General features: G+C 56.1%; 1 protein-coding gene across 5 annotated transcripts in view; it reads left to right on the plus strand.

Annotated features, from left to right (window-relative positions):
* The first annotated feature begins 4,323 nt into the window (after positions 1 to 4,323).
* ZNF185 (zinc finger protein 185 with LIM domain) overlaps positions 4,324 to 20,070 on the plus strand; it is a 58,951-nt gene continuing 43,204 nt past the window's right edge. The window contains exons 1-7 of one of the 5 annotated variants that reach the window (XM_070365972.1): positions 4,324 to 4,528; positions 16,454 to 16,532; positions 16,674 to 16,797; positions 17,012 to 17,077; positions 18,819 to 18,857; positions 18,960 to 19,037; positions 19,547 to 19,636. In XM_070365972.1, coding sequence (XP_070222073.1) covers positions 16,490 to 16,532; positions 16,674 to 16,797; positions 17,012 to 17,077; positions 18,819 to 18,857; positions 18,960 to 19,037; positions 19,547 to 19,636 — 440 coding nt within the window. In that variant the 5' untranslated portion in view covers positions 4,324 to 4,528; positions 16,454 to 16,489. Of the gene's footprint in view, positions 4,529 to 10,131; positions 10,298 to 16,453; positions 16,533 to 16,673; positions 16,798 to 17,011; positions 17,078 to 18,815; positions 18,858 to 18,959; positions 19,038 to 19,546; positions 19,637 to 20,070 lie in introns of those variants that run through there. The other 4 variants (XM_070365971.1, XM_070365970.1, XM_070365968.1 and 1 more) reach the window with 4 other exon arrangements.

The following is a 20,070-nucleotide window of genomic DNA, read 5'->3' on the forward strand; positions in this document are numbered from 1 at the left end:
TGGCCCCTTGCTGAGAGCAGCTGAGCTCTGGGGACGAGGGGGCACTGGGCAGCCTGCCCACTGTCTCCTCCTCATGACTTCCCTTCCTCCTCCTCCCAGGAGCCTCCTTGCCGGCCAACTGTACTAAAACTCCGGAAAACCATGGCGGGAAGGTTTTCCAATTAGAACATTATTTTTCCGATCTGTGGATGATTTTTAAAGCAGCAAAAAGCCATTCTTCAGGGCATGTGGGGATTATCTGCCAGTGAGGCCTTGGCTCAGCTTGTGCACTCGTGCTCTGGAGGCCTGGCCTGGGGCTGCTTCACAGCCAGAGACAAAAGGCAGTCTGTGTTCCGGGCATCAGGTCACAGAGGCCAAGACGGATTGCGGAGTGTTTCCTGGGCTTCTTCGAAGTACTAGTTTCAAAAGGTAGCGGGGGAGTTCAGCCTGCAGGGGTGGGAGATGTGCACGCGGCCGAGGAGGCCTGCCTGTACAACCTCTCTGCTCCCAGAGGTGAGGCACTGTCTACAGGGCAGGAACTGCTTGGGCGTGGATTCTGCACCATGAACCTGAACTGGTCTGCCTTCCCCACCAGATCTGGGTGCAGGTGGCAGTGTGGTGGGGAAAGGAGGTCCTAAATGGGGCATTTGATGATTAAGAATAAGTGTGTATGTCACACACTGGAGGGGCCCAGCCCCTAAGCCTGCAGTGCAGGTCAAGGGCAGTGCAGGGGCCTCACAGGCAATACCCAGAAGGCAGGGTCTTGCTCCCAGCCACATGGAGAGCTGGTTATAGACTCAGAGGCCGGGCCTGAAGGTTTGGGGCTCCATAGGGGCCACTGTGGCTACAACCACGCCTGGGGACCCCTGTCATGAGGGGACCCACCCTGCTTGGAACCAGTGGAGTCACCCAACAAGTGGAAACTGGTTGAAGAGCTTAGGAGGATGAGGTGTCAAGGCAGGCCCTAGAAAGAGGGAGGGCAGGGGGGGATTAGGGTGCAAACAGGAGCCCAGCCCTACTCACATGTGAACCTGAGAACCCCAACTGGATGGGGGTTCCATCCACAGCAACCGGAGCCCAAGTTTTAGTCCTATTTCTGTCTCAGAATGGCTGTGTGGCCCCTGTGGGCTATGGTCCATCCCTCTCTGGACCTGTTTCCCCATCTGCACCATGGCAGGGTTTGGATCTGGCATGGGTCTCCAGTACCTTCTGGTGTGAGGACACTCTGCCTGGGCTGGTTTTGGTTGTTTTCAGGTTCAACTTCAGCCTGAAAACTGTCAGGCCCTACCCGTCGTCCCCCTCCCTTACCTGGGAAATCTTGGGCTAGACTGGCTTGCCTGGGTTCTGTTCCCAGCCCTGGAGACCTGAATGGGCTCCTGGAGCCGATGAGCCCTGCTGGCCACTTCCTTCCAGACTGCCGCCTGTCCCCCTGTCATCTGCTTGCTTCCCAAAGAACTCGCCTCCATTGCCTGCTCCTGGTTCCTGGCTCCCCTCAGCATAGGGGGTCACCACTTGCCCACTGCTGCCTCTTCCAGGCAGCCCAGACTGGCTGCACCCTCCAGCCCATCAGTGTTAGAGGCAGCACTTTTATCCTCAGAGCAAGGTCTTGCTGTGGGGAGACTACTTGAGCTGGGGGACTCCAGGAGGACTCTGCCAGAGCCTGGAGGGCTGGTCAGCCTTGGAGCTAGAGATGGTGGTCAAGGCACAAGAGGAGCTGAGAGTAGAAAGGGACAGGGCCAAGCTCAAGCCAGGCAGGGGTAGAGCCCAGTCTGGGGGCAACCAGGAGCCACCAGAGTCTTGGCCCTCCAGCTCTAATCCAAGGGGAAGTTCACGAAGGACCCAGTGTTCTGGCTAAGAATGGATGGCAGTTTACCAGCAAGGAGACATCTTGTGCAGGGCCCTGGTGGGACAAGAGCACTCAGTGTGTCTGGGTCCACATGACCGAGAGCAAGGAGTCAAAGAGGAGGCTGATGAAGTTGGCAAGGGCCTCGAAGCCTGGCTGAGATGGCTGGGGGTGGCCCTGGTGGGGGTAGGGGGGGCTCCATTGGCACAGTGAGCAGGTGGGCAGGGCAGGGCAAGGTAGGGCAAGGCAGTCACCTTTCGAGTCAAACTCGTTTGCAGGCAAGATCAGCTGCAGGGCCTGGCAGCCTGGCAAGGAGGGAGGAGTTAAGGAAAGGCCAATCCCTCTGGCTGGTGCTGTCATGGTGGGACTGACCCAGTGGGGGCTGAATCACCTGGTATGTAGGAAGAGCTGTGAGGCCCTGGGGCAACCCAGCCCCAGGCAGCCCTTGCTCACTGGCCATTGTTGGCTTTGGACACCACTCTCGCTTGTGCTCTCTGGAGTGAGCTTTCCATTTCCTGCTGGTGACCTTCGAGAGGGGGGGGCCACCCTCTTTCTCATCCTTATATCTACTGCATCCCTCTGACCTCTACCTTCTGCCTCTTTAAGTAAGGGGCTCTGGAAGGGTAAGGGGACCCAGAGAGGGGGTGAGACATATCCAAGGACATATAGTGAGTATCATCTTTAGGAGCTAGGATGCCAAGTCAAATCCATGGTGACCAGCAACCTGAGATCAGGGGCAGGGAGGTATTAGATGCTGGTCCCCAGACTGGAAGCAGAGAAACATTTGTTGGCAAGAGATGCAGATGAGCTGAAGTGACTTTATACTTTAGATATAATCCCTACTCCCATACCCCACACATATATTCACTCAGATATAGGGCCACTTCCTCTCTGCCTGATAAAGCCCGAGAAGAGCAAGGACAGCTTCCTGAGTGTTGATCACCTCCCAATCCTCCCCAACCCCCCATGTTGGTTTCCATGTCCCAGTGATGACTCAGACAGGGCCCTGCCCTCCCCAAGCTCACCATCTAGAACAATAAAAGGTGACAGCCATTATGCTTGATTGATGCAGTCAGAGGGAACTGGGGAAGCATGGACAAGGAAGTGATCTACTTGCCTGGGTGACCCGTGCAGTCAGGAGAGAATTTACAAACACTTGAGGAAAGTTTTGAACAATGACTAAGAGCTCACTAAGCAGACAAGGGGACAAAAGACATTCTAGGGAGTCTGAGCACCAGGAGTAAAAGTGTCAAGGAGACAGGATGTATTCAAAAATCGGAAGGAGGTGAGTGTGGCTGGAATACATTGAACCAAGGGAAGAGAGTGGCTGGGTCTGCAGCCAAATCATTGAGCCCCTTAAAGAGGTTGCCTTTTATCTTGAGAGCAATGGGAAGCCATCAAAGAGCTACAGGCAGCTTTGGAGCCATGTGCAAAGTCCTCGACTGACTTCTGTGTGGAGACTGGATGGGGAGGAAGGCAAGACCAGAGGCAGGGAAAACAATGAAGAGGCTTGGACTAGGGTGGCGGCAGTGGGCGTGGAGAGAAGCAGATGGATTGGAGGACCCTTGGGACCTAGATTCAGCACTGTTTGTTGAAGGAGAACGCGTTGCTCCATGGTTTGGATGCTCTCATCCTCATAGACCATCTCCTTGCCAATTCTTTGTGGTCTCTTGGAGAGAGAAGCCCCACAGGTAAGGGTAGGGGCTTCTTCTGACACTCAGTCCATCCTAGCCCCTAGCCCAGTGCCTTCACTGTCACTAGTACTCAGCAAGCATAACAATGACACAAGTACACAAAAAGCAGGAATGAATGAATGACACTCATGAAACCGCACTGGACCTCTGGATCTGGCTGTGTCCCCCCACGGAGTCTGCGGGGATGCCCTGGCTAGGCGGACAGGGTGTTCGCTGCAGTGCCTTTGGAACCCCAAGTTTCCCAGGAGGGTTTCCCAGCGTGAGAACTCAGGCGCCGCCGGGTAGTAGGCTCTCTGCCTTTCCTCTCCTTTCCAGCCTCCGGGACTTCCTGCATGATCTGAGCCGACAGCCCCCAGTCCCCCTCCCCACCCCTGTCTGGTATCTCCATCTGTAAAATGGATCTAGGAACAGTAGCTCTCCACAGAATGAACCCGCAGCATCTGCGCAAGTCATCGCCCCGATCCGGGGCCAGATCGGGCCGGGAGCGGGCTGGGGCGCAACTGGGCAGCCCGGCCCCATCACGTGGCGGCGGCCTCCCAACTCGGGGGCCGCGAGTGCGGAGGAATTTGCCTGGAAGTTTTCCACCGCGGCCGAGCCTTCGGGAGCTAGCTCTGGGCTCGGTGCGGGAAGCCCCGGCCTTGATTTCTCCAGCGGCCCCGGGGTGGGGGGGGGGGGGGGTGGTGGCGAGAAGCTGCCTGTGGGCCGAGGACCCTGGCGGGGGAATGTCCGGAATGTGCCAGGCGCATCTACCTACCCCAGGAGAGGGCAGAGGAAGGGGGCCGGCCGAGAGGAGGGGCGAGGGGCGAGGCTCTGGGCGCAGGAGAAAACCTGTTTGTTCTCCTGAGGGCGGAGCCCAGTCCGCGCCTCCTCGCCGGCCCGCTTGCTCCCACCGCGTCCCGCGCCCCGCGTCCTCTCCCCAGCCCGGCCAGGCCGGCGCTGCCCACCGGAGGGAGCCCGCGCCCCAAGCCCGCCGGACCCTACGCCCGTCCCGCGAGCCAGGCACCTGTGCCAGGTAGGGCTGTCGAGTCGCCGTCCGCCGTCGACGCGGCCGGCAGAGTCCGTGGTGGAGGGAAACTCGGGCAGAGCCCAGCCGGGTGACAGCGACGACTTGGGGCCTCAGTTTCCCCATCCATAATCTTCACTCTCTCTAAGGGATTCTGCCGGCTGAGGGACGATACTTAGTTTTCTGATTTCGCTGTGAGTGAAGAGACTAAGAAGACAGGCACCTAAGGCTGGCCTGGCCCACCCTCTTTCTGCTAGAGAGGGTGTGATTGTTAGTAAATGGCCTGGGGCCAGGGTGCTCTGCGAGTTGATTGCAGGCCGGGGGAATAAGGGAATCTGAGATCAGCTAGTTCTCCCTGTGTCCATTTTGTAGATGAGAAAACCAAGACCCAGAGTCTGGCTCACCCTGATGCCCAGACCAGGAGGCTCACCAGTTACTTGTGATGAGTGTGTGCTGGGCACCAGGCAGTCTCCTGAAGGGCCACTGGGAAGGTAGCTGCTCAGACCTAAGGCGCCGAATCAAGCGCCGCTGGGTGTTATCAACAGGATCTGCCATGAGCAGGCTCTGTGGCTGGATTGTTTCAGGGGCAAGGGAGCCAAAAGCCTTGTCCTCTTTGGAAAGGCACAGTGATACCCCTGCCTTGGAAAGAGACTAAAAACTCAACTCCTCTGCCTACTCTGCTACTTCTGAGCAGGGGGTGTCCAAGAGGGTAAGATGCCTGGTTGCCTCCCACCCAGGGCTGCTGGGGGCTCACATGAGGTCAGTGGTAAGTGTGCCAGGGCTTTGCCATAGGAATTGTGCTCACACTGAGCCATTTGCACTTGGTCTTCACACTGTGGAAGGCCACATAGCCACATCTCAGGACCACTCAGCAAACCCTGAGAGAGAGCCTCTCACAACCCACCCAGAGGTGGTCCAGACCCCTGGCACCTGGACCCAGTCCCACCTGGGCCTCATGGCCTTGTGGACTTCTGATCGTGGTACCTGGCTGGGAACAGAAAACAGGGCCCCATGGGCCAACAGGCCTGGACAGTTGGGAGGAGCTCTGCATTCCCACTCGTCATTACCAGCTCACTTAGAGCTGTGGTGGAAGGTGGGGGTGGAATAGTGCCCTACCTTCCCAGGGTCTCCACTGCCGCATCTGAAAAATCAGGGGCAGCTCAGAGACTAGTTCAGAGGCCCTGCTTACTACTTCAAAGGAAGGGGCCAGGACATAGATGCATAGACCAGGAGCCAGCCTGCAGGTTGGCCCTGGCACTTGTGCTGTTCACCTCATCACCCCGGACCACCCCAGGATAGGAAGGAGCAGAACCATCTCACCTACCCTACCCTCACTGTCCATCAGTTCCCAGACCTAGCCCTTGTGCCTTCAGAAGCCAGGACCTTGCTGGGGCCTCTGTATTCAACCGGGGGAGCTGATGTGAGGCGCCAAGCACAGGGCCAGGCACATAGCAAGTGCTCAGATCTGTTCGTTTGTACCCTCTGGACACATACAACTCAGTGACAGAGGTGGACCACGACCACACTGAGGGCTGCCGCCCTGAGTAGCATTACCACCAGGGGCTGTGGGAGCCTGGGATAGGGGAGCAGGCCTGGCTGGGAGGATCAGAAAATACTTCCTGGAGGAGGAGGACTTGGAAGCAGCAGAAGGAGCTCAGGAACTGCCCAGTCAAGGCCTGCGCATTCTTTGAAATTGTCCACCTCCCTTCCTTCTCAACTTGAGCCAAATTCCAGACTGAGTGCCCCAACCTGAGGGCACTGATCCCAGGAGCAGCCAGTGCTTCACCTCGGCCTCCAGCCTGCTTTGTGCTTCTGCTTAGCACCCCTGTGGCCTAGGATTCAGTGGGACAGAGAGTCTAGGCCCCCAGCAGTGGGCCTGGGACCTGCCCATGGTAGGCATCGGCACCTGGTCCCCGAACTGCCCTCAGTTGATGCCAAGAAAAAATTCAAATCTGGCCCAATGCACTCTGGAAGCTGGAAGCCTGCTGTCTCCCTTCTCCACTCAGCCTCCATGGCTGACTGATCCCTTTGGACTGGATCTTGCTTCAGGCCACAGCCCATAAGGTGCCAGCTCATGCGTAATACCCGCTTGCTTTCTGCTTGCTGAATGAGGCTGCCCCAACTGCCAGCCCCTGCCCCTGGCATCAGACAGGAGTGTGGTTGAGGGAGAGGAGAGCTGCTTTCCATGGTTCCAGAGTCCTGAGCAGCAACCCATATGGTGCCCCAGGTCTTTGGGTCCTGAAGTTTGGGATCCATCAGGGATTCTTCATTCCTTCCTGCTGCACTTGCAGAGAGCTGACCTATGCCAGGACAAGGGCAGCCACCCAGAGACCTGCGTGCCTGAAAGTGACCCTCAAAAGAGGTTGACTGGTGGTCATAGGGTGTGTGATGGGACACGCAGGCACCTTTACAGTCGAGTGGTAGGAAAGCGGCTGGGAGACCAGACAGGGTTAAGACCCCAGCTTGGACACAGTCTAGTTGTGCAAACCTGAGCACATCATGAAAGCTCTGGAGGCCCCGTGTCACCTGTCCAGAAGGGAGGCTGAAGCCAGGAGCACTGTGTTTTCAGAGCTGTCAGTGGAGCCAGGGTCACCATATCCTCCTCCAGGAGCCATGGTCACCAGGAGTGAGGTTGAGGCCAGGTTGGAAGGGATATGGCTTCTCCACCCGAGGAGAAACCATTTTAAAATCCCTGCTAGTCTGTGCCAACGATGCACATATTGTGTGCACCCACAGTTAAGTGATTTGCCACAGTACACTTCATTCTTGGTCATTTCTGGATGCCTACTAACTAGCATCTGATTTGCTTTCTTTGACGATTTTCACTCGAGTTTTTAACTTTTATCTTGGAGTAATCAAAAGCTCACAGAAAAGTGGTAAGAATGGTACCAAGACCACCCCCTATCTGGATCCCCCACTGTGAACATTTCTGGTCATTTTCTTCAGGAAGGGGGACGCTGATGTGGGAGCAGTTGTGTGACTGTCACCTTCCAGGGGCCACAGCAGGGCCAGGAGGTGGGACCGGCTGGACAATGAAAGGACCAGTGGCCCAAGGGGTGTCATTCTCAAACTCTATAAGGAATTAGGGGAGCCGGAACCTACAACTTAAGCACACGTCCTGGGAGACCTAGATGCCAGAGGGACCTAGAGGCCACTTTTCCTGTGGGGAGGGTGCTCACAACCCACTGCAAGAGGTGGTGGCAGCCAAGGTGGCTCTGTGGCCACAGCCTGGGTCTGAGAGGAGGCCTGGCCTCTGGGAGCAATGGTGTGTAGGCCCCCCACCACTGCTGCTTGTTGTCCCTGGCAGTCCCTGGCTGCATCGTGGGTGCACCGCGGGTGCTCTGTGTGGCCCCTTGATCTGGTCCCTGGGATTGTTGGCTCAGCACACGACTTTCTGATGACTCGGTCAGTTTCCCACTGAGCAGGCCTGAGGATTCCTACCACCAGAACAGGTATCCCGGGTACAAATGCTCATATCAGGCAGGGCCTGGTTTAAGATTGAACTAAAACAAAATGCAAAACCAGGACTTGCCTCATTACTTCTGCCCAGCGAGCTCCTACTCATTCTTTCATTTTTTTCAGAAAGACCCGAGCCAAAGGCACCTTCTAGGGAAACGCAGTGCTGTTCTAGGCCCCTGTCTGTCTGCCCGGCACTGGGTCAGGCTTCAACTTTCTGAATAAGCCTTATGGGATAAATGAAAATGTGGCCGTAAATGAAAATTTGGGAAGTCGGGATCTGCAGTGGACAAGAGTGAGGAAGGAGGGGGCTGGGAAGGCAGATGACAGCCTCACTCGTGATCTCCATGACCAGGGGCAACTGGAGAGGACTTCCCTGTCACTGTACCTGCTCTAGCAGAGGCTGAATGGGTGGCAGGAGTAAGGGTGCAGGGGTGTTCCTGGGGTGGAAAGAGTTTGTTGGGGTGGAAGTGGGCTCTGATGACCCCTGGGTCCCTTTCAACTCCCTTGACTGTCCTTGGGCCCCACTGGAATGAACTGAAGACCACCTTGGTTCCAGGCTGCAGAGACACCTGGAGTGTGTGCTGGGAGGCTCAGCAGGGGAGGTGGCCACACTGGGGTAGCTCTTGTCAGTGGCTCTGGCAAAGGGTCCCCGGCATGTTGGTTCTGCCCAGCCCCCTGGCCTCCACAGAGACATCTCAGAGGGTCCTGCCCAGAAGCCCTTGCTGGTCCTTGATGCCAAGCCACCTCTTCAATAGCCCAGTTGCCCAGAGCAGTTGCTTATATCCAGCCTGCTGAGAGCTAGAAAGTGAAAGTGAAAGTGAAGTCGCTCAGTCATGTCCGACTCTTTGCCACCCCATGGACCATAGCCTATCAGGCTCCTCCGTCCATGGGATTTTCCAGGTAAGAGTGCTGGAGTGGATTGCCATTTCCTTCTCCAGGGGATCTTCCTGACCCAGGAATCGAACCCAGGTCTCCCGCATTGCAGGCGGACGTTTTACCATCTGAGCCACCAGGGAAGTCCCTGAGAGCTAGAAAAGGGGCACAAAAGTGATGGGTGGCCAGGTGGTTGTGTCCTACTGGGGCTTGAACTCCCCACCTCCTGGAGGGAGCTGGCCAGCCTCAGACATCTGCCTCCCCGGGCCCTTCTGGTGCTGACGCCAAGAAGTCTATATTCTGGTGTGTTGAGGGGTGGAATGAGGGGAGGTAAAATTCCAGACTTTCATGCAGAAGTCATTTACCTGTAAAGCACATTTACAAATATTCCCCCCAGTCCATGCATTTTTTTTCCATATTACATTTTCCCCCTCTGCAACCCAAGTCTTCTCCAGCTCTTTTCCACGTGATGTGCTTCCTTCCTGCCACTCCTTGGCTTCCAGGCATGAGGCCTAGGATGGGAGCATCATGGGCCGGCAAGGCACTCTGCTCTGCTGCTCGCACAGGGCAAAGAGGCTGGCCAGGGCTCCTGGGAGCTGTGTGCTGCTTAGCCGACTGAGGGGCTTGGACATGACCCAGCTGCTCAGCCATCAATCTGGAAGGCCTCTGAGGGGCCCCTTCCCCCTGAACTGCTGCTGAGAATCTCTGGATCCCAGGAACCCTTGGAGGAAAACAACCTTTCTGCTGACTGTCCTCTTGCCAGCTCCCGGGACCGGGAATCAGGATGTCCTCGTTCCTGAGAGCTGGTCTCGGGAGACTGTCTCACAAATGGGATGTTTGATCATTCCACCCCTTTTGGCTTGGAGAATCAGGTCAGCTGACCCAGTGGCGGCTTAAGTTGACCGGGGTCCAAACTTCGATACTCGGCCAAGCTTGTGCATTGAGAAAAGGACCGGATGAGGATAACCAAACAGGGATCCCCAGCCCCCTTCCTGCTCCCTTCCACATCCTGCCTGGGGCCTCAGCATTGTTTGTCTGGGTGCAGGTCCTCGCTAGGGTGCTGGGCCTTTGACCTCAAGGGATGCTGCCAAGGAAGAATGGGAGGCTATGGCCCTGGTTATGAGCTTCACTGAAACCGGTGCCGCCCCCTCATGGACAGGCGCAGGGGTCTGGGAGTGCTTTGAGACCCGGGCTTCATCCTCAGCCAGACAGGGTAAGAGATGGGTCTAGTGATTTTTTCTGACACCATGGGACTTGGACTCTGTGTCTCTTGCTCCTTCCTTTGCAGGTGAGTTGGAAGAGAGCAGGTGTGCCTCTGCTGTGAAGTCAGTGTCCTGTCAGCTTCTGCTTCTGCTGCTCCTCCCTTCAGGCTCAGGGCTGCTGGGCCGCCTGCAGAGGGAAGCTCGCTAAGGAAGCCCCTTGGCTAGAGGCAGGGCTCTCCAGCAGGTGGGCTTTGACTACCTTGTTGTCACCTGTCCCCTGGGACACATCATTACCCTGAAGGACCTTGAGAGGGGTCTCTCACAGGCATTCATACACAAAGGTGAATCCTCATCTTAAAGCTCGGAGGCATTTGCTTTAAACACAGCCAAAGAGGACCCAGCTGTCTCTTATGGGAGGTGGCTATAAGGCACAGGGACTTTTCTTTGAGCCTGTTCCCCAATGCTGGGACCCCTGGAGGCTCTTATTCATGGAGTACTTGAGTACCAGCCCCACCCCTGGGCCCATATCCCCCATCGGCAGGGCCAGTCTTCTTGTGTGTTGAGCTGTTGCTCAGCCTCAAGGATCATGCACAGGTGTCCTCCCCACCTCCCTATCTCCCCTTCTCACTGAGGGTGGCGGCCCCCAGGTTGAATTCAGCCAGGAGGTAGGCATGGAAGGACTCTGGTCAGGGGAGCTGACTGGATCCTCAAGCAGTTTGTCATAAGAGGGCCAGAGGAAACAGGTGTGACAGCCGGGGTCCTCCTTGCAGGTTTTGTTTCTCCATGGTTTAGTCACGACACCTTTATCCAATGGTGGGGGAGCCAGAGCCCCATAAAAATGCTCACAGACAGAGCTTTACTAAAACACTGCCTCAAGTTGGCCCAGCAACCATCCCCTGCACTGGGTGGCCCAAGGCCTCAGTGACTTCTTCCAGATGTCCCTGTCACATCTGTTTTCAGTCACTGGGCTTGGCTGCATGGGTCACGGTCAGCTATGCCCTATTGCCCTGTCCCACTGCTTCCTCACTCTTGATTTCTGAGCCGTGCCTAACGTGTCTGCCTGGAGCTGAGCCAAGGACTCTGGTGCCAAGAGACTGCATTGTGTCTGATCCTTGCCAGCCAGAGATGGGGCCCTGCAAAAGGTCCATACACATGCGGAAACACGGCTGGACCTCCTGTCAGCTCCCTGGCTGCAGAGTGTCCCAACTCCTCTCTGGGAGGAAGGCCTGCCCCTCGCTCCCCTGCCAGTCGTGCACCCACTCATGCTTGCTCATGGTGGCCAGAGTCCAGCACATACACATGCAGAGAAGCCCCAACTCCTGTGCCCTCTGGCTGCAGCTCCTGGAAGGCAAGGCTGAAGGTGTTTTGTTCCTCTTCCCTCCCAGTTCACCTGGGAGGTCCCTGCCTGGTACCCAGCACCTGCCGCCCAGGGTGGGAGAAGGACAGTCACTCAGCCTGCTGTCGACCTTCATGTGAGCCCCACCGCCTTGCCCCCACCATGGTGTTCTTCCCATTGTCTGGAAGAAGGCAGCCCATCCTAGATGGGCCAGGGAGCACCAAGGAAGAGTGTGGGGGCAGCAACAGCACAGAGGGACCCCAGGGGGACATGAGGACTCCTGTGAGAGGCGCTGCCTGGGCTGAAGGTCAAGGCCTTTTGTCAAGGGTGGAGACACAGACGCCTGCTTGGGAGAGTGGGTAGACATGACATGGGGAGTCAGGCAGGTTGGTAATTCCAGAAAACTTTCCCCCAGTTAGTTTTCTCATCTTGGAGGCAGAGCGTGTGCCTGTGGGGTGACGGGGTGACCCTTCCTCCTGCTGTTTCTCTCTCCATCTCTGTCTCCTCATACATCAGCCAAGCACTGGTGTCCTTGTCTGCCAGCTCTCCAAGGTCCCTCCCTGCCACTAGTCTGCCTTCACCAGCTCCTCTGCCTCAGCTCTGACTGCACTCGCTGATGGCCTCAGATGCCTCTGGGCTCACTGTGCCTGGGACCACAGGCTCCGCATACCCCCCTCATTGGCTCTTCACTTTTCTCTATCCAGTCAAGGCCAGAAGCTCTTTTCCTGGGAGATTGCCAGGCGACCTTGCGAGGCTGCAGCAGCTGGGAGGAAGGTGGGGGGCAGCTACCCGCGTCAGAGAGAGCCTGTCCTGACTCTCTCAGCCAGCCATGCCAGGGACACTGCCCCAGCCTGCCCCAAGAGACAAGTGCAGGCGAATGGAAGAGGGAGGAAGAAGGGAGTAAAGGGCATGGAGGGTGGCCTGACTTGCTCAGGAGGACTTGCACTTAGTCCAGAGCTGCCCTGGGACAAGTCCGGATGTAGGGCCTTGGTTGGATTTAGCAAGGAAAAGGGTCCTGCCTAGTGGAACTGAGAGAGAGGATGAAAGGTGGTAGGGAAGCCACCCATTCCTTTGGTGGCCCAAGATAGGCACTTGGGCAGGGTGATGTGACACTTCCTAAGAAATGAGAAGCCATCTCCCTATCAAGGTAGATTCAGGCTGTCGTCCTGAAAAGGTGCACAGTGAGGACACCCATTAGCATCCAGATACCAAGCCATGGCATGGGATAGAGCTGGCACCAAATTACAGGGAGGGGCACATCATCTGGCTTGGGGGTGTCCTGCCACAGGTTTGGTGGCTCAGCACCACTTCACAGATGAGGCTCAGAGAGTGGGACTCATGGGCCAGGAGAGCCTAGAAGAGTTTGGAAGAAGCCCATGTGCCCAGAAAAGGAAGAAGACTTGAAGGCCTGATCAGGCGGGAATTCTGCCTTTTGAAGGTGGCTGGAGGTTGAGGCTTTGGGTGATGTGGCATCCATCTTGTCTTGTTCTCTACCTTCTGCATGGGGTAAGTCGGGAGGTGCATGGGTCTGCAGTTAGAACAGTTTCTTCCCATGTCTTCTTGAATTCAAGTGCAAGCCCTGGCCATGAGAGACCTTGGTGTGTTGGACATGGAAAGGGTAGAGGCTGGGGCTGCAGGGCGTTGGCTGCCCACTTTGGAGAGGATGCTGGGGTCTGGGGCTTGGAGTCAGTCATGAGGCTGAGAGGCCAGGCAGACACCATGTGCATGGCTGATCCAAGTTCTAGGTCTCCTCTGTGTAGCCAGAACCATACTGGTGCCTGGCCACCTGGACCCCAGGCTCTGTGATGTCGTACCTGGGGTCAGCAGGGCTACTGTGCAGCCACAGCTGGGTGCTTAGGTTCTAGCTGGGTCCACCACCCTCTGAAAGTGTTGGAAGTGTGGCCTGGAGCCACTTGCCCAACCTCCCCCAGCTGAGTTTGCTCATAGTGAAGCAGGAGGATGGCATACTTACTGCAGGCGGGTTGCCCCGGTGTCAGAGCCTGTGTCTGCAAAGTGTGCTCCTTCTGTCCTACTGTGTCCTTGTGGTTTTGAGCTTCTAGGAGTGTGTCTCCTGCCATGTGCATGTCTGACCTATCTGAGAACTCAACCCATAATGCAGACAGGGACAGCTTTGCAGGATGGGGTGTGGAAGATGATCATATACAGAGGAGTAAAATGGTTTTGTATACATTCTTTAGATGTCTCTTTTCCTGTGCATTTTTATATAAATATAGTTTAAGGAAATGAACACATCCTACAGATATTGTTTTAAAAGCTGCCTTTCACCTAATAATATATAGAAACCAATATACATGAAAGTTTGTTAAATATAGCATATATCAATATCATTTGTAATGGCTGCCTACTATTTGCTTGAACGGTAGATCATATGTTTAAAGACAACTATTGGGAATTTGTATTATCACCAAATTTTCGCCATCATGTTCAACACTGAGATGACACCCTCTTGTATACTGAGTTCTACTTATGTGCTTGTCTCCTTAAGAGAGGTTGCTATGAAGGGAATGGCTGGATCAATGGCCTTGCCCTCTCTGAGGCTTTCAGTACACAGTGAGACTTGTCCTCCAAAATGATGCCCTGACTGATCCGCCGGCCAACCCTGTTTGAGAGCCTTCCAGGAAAGAGCCCTCTTGAGTGGTCCACACCCAATCCTGCAAAGCTGCCCCTGTCTGCAGTATGGGTTGAGTTCTGAGATGGGTCAGACTAAGGGAAGGGATGGTAGGTCTGAGAGGAGAACTGGGTCAGAAGACTGGTGGTGATATTGTGTAAGTCAGGAGCATGACCCCCGCCAACCTCTAGTCCAGTGGCATAAATGGGGGCAGGGGGCAGGGGGTGGCAGGAGGGGACTGACCTGGCAAGGTCAGCTCCCAGGGATGCTGAGGCGTATGGTCCACTTGGAGCACAGTGTTGACATTGAAGTGAGAAGAGTGACTGGGTCAGGGGAGTTTTCCCCCAGTCTTAGAGATGGTAGGGAGCCAGCAGAAGCTGAGTGAGAAGCGAGGGCTGATGTGGGCCAAGAAGAATCAGGGGGCAGTGAGTGCTGCCAGAAGAAAGCACAGATGGCAGCTGGTAGTGACTGTGGCCTGTGAACTGTAGGTGTGAGGGGAGTGGTAAAGTGGAGGGAGAAGCTAACTAACTGGGACACGGATTCAGACCTCAGGTGTGTGTCCATCTGGCTGGGACTCATCACCTAAAAGTCTCCGTGTCATAAAGAGCTGCCATCTTCACTCCCATGAGAAGATTTTTCTTCCTGACTCAAATTTATAGTCCCATCAAAAAAGACTTTTGACTTCTGAGACAAAACATCCATCCTGGTCTTTGCCTGATGAGGTAGGACAAGAAACTGTGAAGATGGAGTCTGGAGCAGGACCTACCAAGCTCCACTCCCTTGTCGTGGGCTCTTGTGAGTGCCCCTGCCACTTTGGCCTGGGAGTCCCTGGTGGCCCCTCTGCCTGTATCATTGGGCATGTGCCTGCACCTGCCCTGATTTGGGAAGTAAGTGGCTTGTTTGGTTCTGATTTGACAGAAAACTTCTAGGCAGCGTGACCAAGAGGCTTGTCAAGGGGAAACTGGTGAGTTTCCAACCAAGTAGTGGGAGGTCCTGAGCTGAGGCCCAGAAGAGGTAAGGGCCCACCCCCCGCAAGGCCTGTCAGTCAGTCACCAGCCTGAGACCAAGATCTCAGGCGGCTCAATGGGCTGCTCCAGGGGCTGCTGGGATGGGCCAGTGGGCATTGTGGTCCTAGGATCTCCTCTGGAGTGAGCTGTGACGTGGCAACCTTAGTGCAGGGCTGGGCATGCAGGGCTCCCACTCGCAGTGATGAGGTGCCGTTCCTGGCATGCAGCAGGCTCAGGCCTCCTTGGCTGCTCCGTCAGTACAGTTTATGGGAAATCCAGCCCTTGCTGACATGGCAAATTTGGTTTGCTCTTGGCGCCCTGCCCTGCCCTGCCCATTTTAATGTGCCCCTGACCTCCGTGAAAACATGTCCTGGACTTGCCAGCTAGCAGCATGGCCCAACTGCTCAGGCCCTGGCCCTACAGGGGCCCAGAAGATGGCGGGCCTCTAATAGGGAGACCCTTGTGCCTAGGACTGTGTGGGCAGAGCCAGGAGCCCTGCTTACTGTCATGACCACTCACCGAAGCCTCCTGCCCCTCTCCTGAGGCCCAAGGGACAGGCTGTGGTGGGTCAGTGCTTTGACTTAAGCCATCTTCTGTCAGTTCCATCCTGGAGAGCTGGCTTCCCTTCTCCAGCCCCTCCTGGACCTGGGAGGCCCTCACAGGCCACGGAAGGGCAGCACTTGCCTCAGGGGCAGAGAGGCAAAAATGAGGCTAGAAGACAAAGTTAGGAAGAGAAATCAGAGCACAGGACACCTCACCTGGTGCCCAAGGGCTTGCCCATTGGACACAGAGCCTACCCTTGAGCTACACAGGGCTGACACCGCCAGGCCATGCTGACTAAGGACAGGCTGAGAGTCACTATGATCACTGTGCTAGGTTGTGCTGGGCAGTTGCAAGAATATTGGTGTCTTCTGTTCTCACAGCAGTCCTGAAAGGTGGACTTTTTTTTTTTTTTTTTAATTTCCATTTTATAAATGAGGACAATGAGACAAGTCAGAGGGAGAGGTTAGATGACCCATTCAAGGTCTGTCAGATGGCCACTAAGGAGTGAGAGAGACAGCCCAACCCCAAAGAGACTGTCCCCAGCCTCTATCCTTCCCCATTCCTCCTTCTGGATCCACTAGTGTTGACCACTGCTGCCAACACTCACCAGGCAGGAGTCTGGCCATCAGAGTTCTCTAAGAGAGTTGGTGGCCTGCCTGTCTCAGCCATCTCCCCAACAGACAGGCCATGCGTTCCCCAAGGTGAGTGGCCCTGGGCAGATGTAGGATGTGCTGCCCAGAGGGGCCTTTTGGCCAGACTTCACCAGCTCTGGCTTCCCCATGCCCAGAGGACAGTCTGGAAGGTCTCAGTGTGCCAAGGACCTTATGGTGATGAGCCATTATAAATACGATAAGTAACAAACCGTGTGCTTGCCTTTGCCCCCAGGAGCCCTGTTGAATCTACTGAGAAGAGACGTTCACAATGAACACCATGAGCATCTCAGCTCTTGGAGGAAGCAGCAAAGGTGAGGTCTGGGTGCCCCCTGGGCCTGGACTTGGACACAAAGTAGCAGAGTGAGAGCAGTGTATGGGGAGGGCTGCAAGCAGGCCTTGGGGCCCTGAGGTGGAGCGCCCCTGCTGAGGCTGCCTGGCCTTGCCACCGCCAGGGAAGCCTCTCCCAGCAGGCGAGGAGGAGCGCAATACTGTCCTCAAGCAGATGAAGGTTCGCACCACGCTTAAGGGGGACAAGAGCTGGATCACCAAACAGGATGAATCGGAGGGCCGCACCCTGTAAGTCTGGGAGGCTGGGAGGGCCAGCAGCGACAGGCTGGGTCTTGGATGGCACTCCATGGGTTACATTAAACCAGTCCCAGGGTGGGAAAGGCCCTGTGCCAGAGTGTGCAATGTGGACGCGGGCCGGGGAAGGAGAAGGTGCAATGGGAATGGTGGGCCAAGTTCCTGAGGTACATGTGGCAGTCCCCTTTTGTGTTCCCTCTTTGCTCAGTGAGCTGCCCTCCGGCTGGACTCATGCCACCTCGCTTGCATCAGCTGGGGAGGTCCCGAAGGCCAGGTGAGAGGTGCTGCCCAGATGGCAGGTGGGTGGGCCCACACTGCAGTCTTCGGGGGGCAGGGAGGCCTTTGACCTCCACTGGAGGGACGGATTTTCCACTTCCTGGGAAAAGGAGCACAGGGATGACTGGATGCAGGTCCCCTGGGGCCAGCTGCCTCTCCAGCTACACCTCCGTGACTTCAGCTGTGAACTGAGACCAAAATTGTCACTGAACACCCCCAAAGGGGTGCAGACAATGTCTCTGAGATCCTCTGGGGCCTTAAAGAGTCACACATGACTCTGTTGCATAGGTAATCAGAGTGCCAGGGCAGACTCCAAGTTCAAGATGACATGTTTTGACAGCTGGCTCTCCTCTCTATTTCAAGGACTTTTGCATAGAGGTGTCCAGGGTGGTTCTGAAGTGTCAGCACATCCTGCCCAGATCAGGGGGAACTACTCCTAAGAAGTAGGGGTTTAGCATTAGGGGGTAGGGAATTAGGTTGAGGTTGGCGGGGGGGTGGGGGCACTAAATTCAGTCTTGATCCTTGTTCCAAAGAGACAGCAGTTGGCAGTTGAGGACAGTGGCCACAGCTGGAAGGGTGGGGTCCAAGTTCAGTGCTAGCCCAACGGGCTGCCTCTGGTCACAGTGGCCTTGCCCAGAATCTCTCAATGACTCAGCACCTGTCACCTACCAGGTCCTGTACTGGGCACAGAGAACACAACCCTTTCCTCAGGGAACTGACATCCTAGTAGGGTAAAGGGGCCTGACCCAAGTAGAGAGATGAGCTTAAAAGATAGACTTGCCGATTGTGATAGCAGTTGGCAGTTGGCAAGGGCCTGAGCATAGTTCAAAGATAATCTGCTCATTGTGGGGTATGTTTACTTTGGGGGTGCAGTTCTCAGCTTGGGCTTTGGTTTGGAAGTATGTTTGGAAAACACATGGGATAAGGGACATTTTTTGCTCTGCTCCCAGCCCAAGTGAGTTGTGGGGATGGAGGGCAGTGCCCCTGCCACCTGCCCATGTGGGTCCCTTTAAAGGGGTGGTCTTAAGACCATCCCACGCTACTCCAGCCTAATCTTCCCTGCCCACATCCCTCACCGGACTCCTCTGAGTACTCCCTGCTCCCCAGGCAGGGAGTGAAGGCATTCCACCAGCTGGAGGAGGGAGACTGGAGCAGAATGGGAGGTAAAGGATAGCAGGCCTTCTCTGGCTCCTGCCTGGGCTCCACCCCTTGGGCCCTCATGAGTCTTCCTGGAGAGTACTGGGCAGAGTGGGGCATCAGATCAGGTTAGGGTTTCTACCTGACATGGCTTCAGCCCCCAGGCTCTGACCATAGAGCCTCCAGCCTGAGCTGGGTCAGCTCTGAGGGTACAGGTAGGGAGTGTTGTCATCCATCTCAGAAGAACACCTGCTCAGGGGAGCACTGGGGCCTGGCAGAACAGGGAGAAACCTGACTTTGGATGGAATACCTCTGTGTTCATGCCCAGCCATGGAACATACCTTCCTGGGCACCGCTGTGAGCCAGGGCCCAGAAGAATTAGCCTTTCCTGGGAAGCATGAGGGAGACAGGCAGACCAGAACAGGCACCCTGGCTAGGGATGCAGATATGGCTGGCTGCCTTGAGAAGCAACCAGGGCCTCTTGCTGCCCTTGTTCTGACCACACTGGGATACCCACCAGCCCACCCCCTTTACTGTCATCAGGCAGCCTGGGCCCACCTATGAGACTTCAGTTCACATCCTACCTTCTTTTCCCTCAGCAGGCCCCTGAGCACGAGGGCTCCCACAGGCTATATCATCCGGTAGGTGACTGCAGGAGCCCGCCCGCCTCCCCATGCCTACCCACATGGCCCTGGCTTCTCCCAGGGGGCTCACCAGGCTGCTTCTCCTGGACTCTCTTTCAGCGGAGTGTTCACCAAGCCTGTGGACAGCTCGTCCCAGCCTCACCAGCACTTCCCCAAGGCCAATGGAGCTCCAAAAAGGTGTGTCCACAGGGTGCTGGCCAGTTGTCCAGTGGGAGGTATGGGAGTCCACTGCCTGTCACTGAGTGGGTGGTAGGTGTCAGGTGTCAGGTCTCTTCCTGTGTAAGGAATGGCCCTGGACCACACAACCAGTGCCCTTGTCCTTGTGCCAGTCGTGGTACAGGGTCACCAGGACAGAGTCACAGGGAAGAGGCTGTGCAGAGCCCAGACTTGCTGATCAGCTATGCTGAGTTGTGTGCTTTGGGCCGCCATCTTCTCAACAGGCTGACAACAGGCTGAACCTGGTGTCAGAAAAGCAGGACCAAGGGGGCTGGGCCTGTCTATGGCAAGAGGGTGGCCCTGCTCAGGGTGGTGCACATGTCCTGGGTATCTGGCAGGGCTTAGAGCAAAGAAGAAAGGGCACCAGCACTTACTTGTCCACCTGCCATGTGCCTGCTGGGCCATGTAGGCAAATGTGGAAGCAAGAGGGGGCCTGCAGGCACACACCTGAAAACTCCTTGTCTCTCTAGCATGGCCAGTCTGGGGAAAGCAGCTCCCACTGGCCCTCCCCGCCCCTTCTCCTCTGGCTACAAGATGACCACGGAGGATTACAAGAAGCTGTGAGTAGGCAATCGCAGACCCAACTTGGTTCCCTTTTCCCAGGGCCCAAACATGGGGCCCGCTGAGGGCAGCTGCCTGCTTGCCTCTGAGCACAATGCAGACTGCTGTCCTGCCACTCTGACCTCCTTGCCAGTTGCCACTGGGGCCTGGACCCCACCAGAGGGTGGCAAGCCCCAGAAAGTTGGACATTGTACACCTTATACTTCTGATCTCAGGCAAAGCAGGGGCTGTAGGAAGCTTGCGGAAGGAGCTGGTGGGTCTAGAGAAAGTGTCTTGGGTCATGGCCCTGACTATTTCCTGGACTGGGCCGGGCTGGCCTAGCACCTGATGAGTCCAAGCATGCTGCTGGCCCTGGCAGCCTGTCAGCTATGGGCACTTTGTAACTAAATGTGGGTTGCTTCTTGTATGTCAATCTTTGGGGTCCCCCTTGGAG

The sequence above is a fragment of the Bos mutus genome, chromosome X (assembly GCF_027580195.1).
Source record: "Bos mutus isolate GX-2022 chromosome X, NWIPB_WYAK_1.1, whole genome shotgun sequence".
Lineage (NCBI taxonomy): Eukaryota > Metazoa > Chordata > Mammalia > Artiodactyla > Bovidae > Bos > Bos mutus.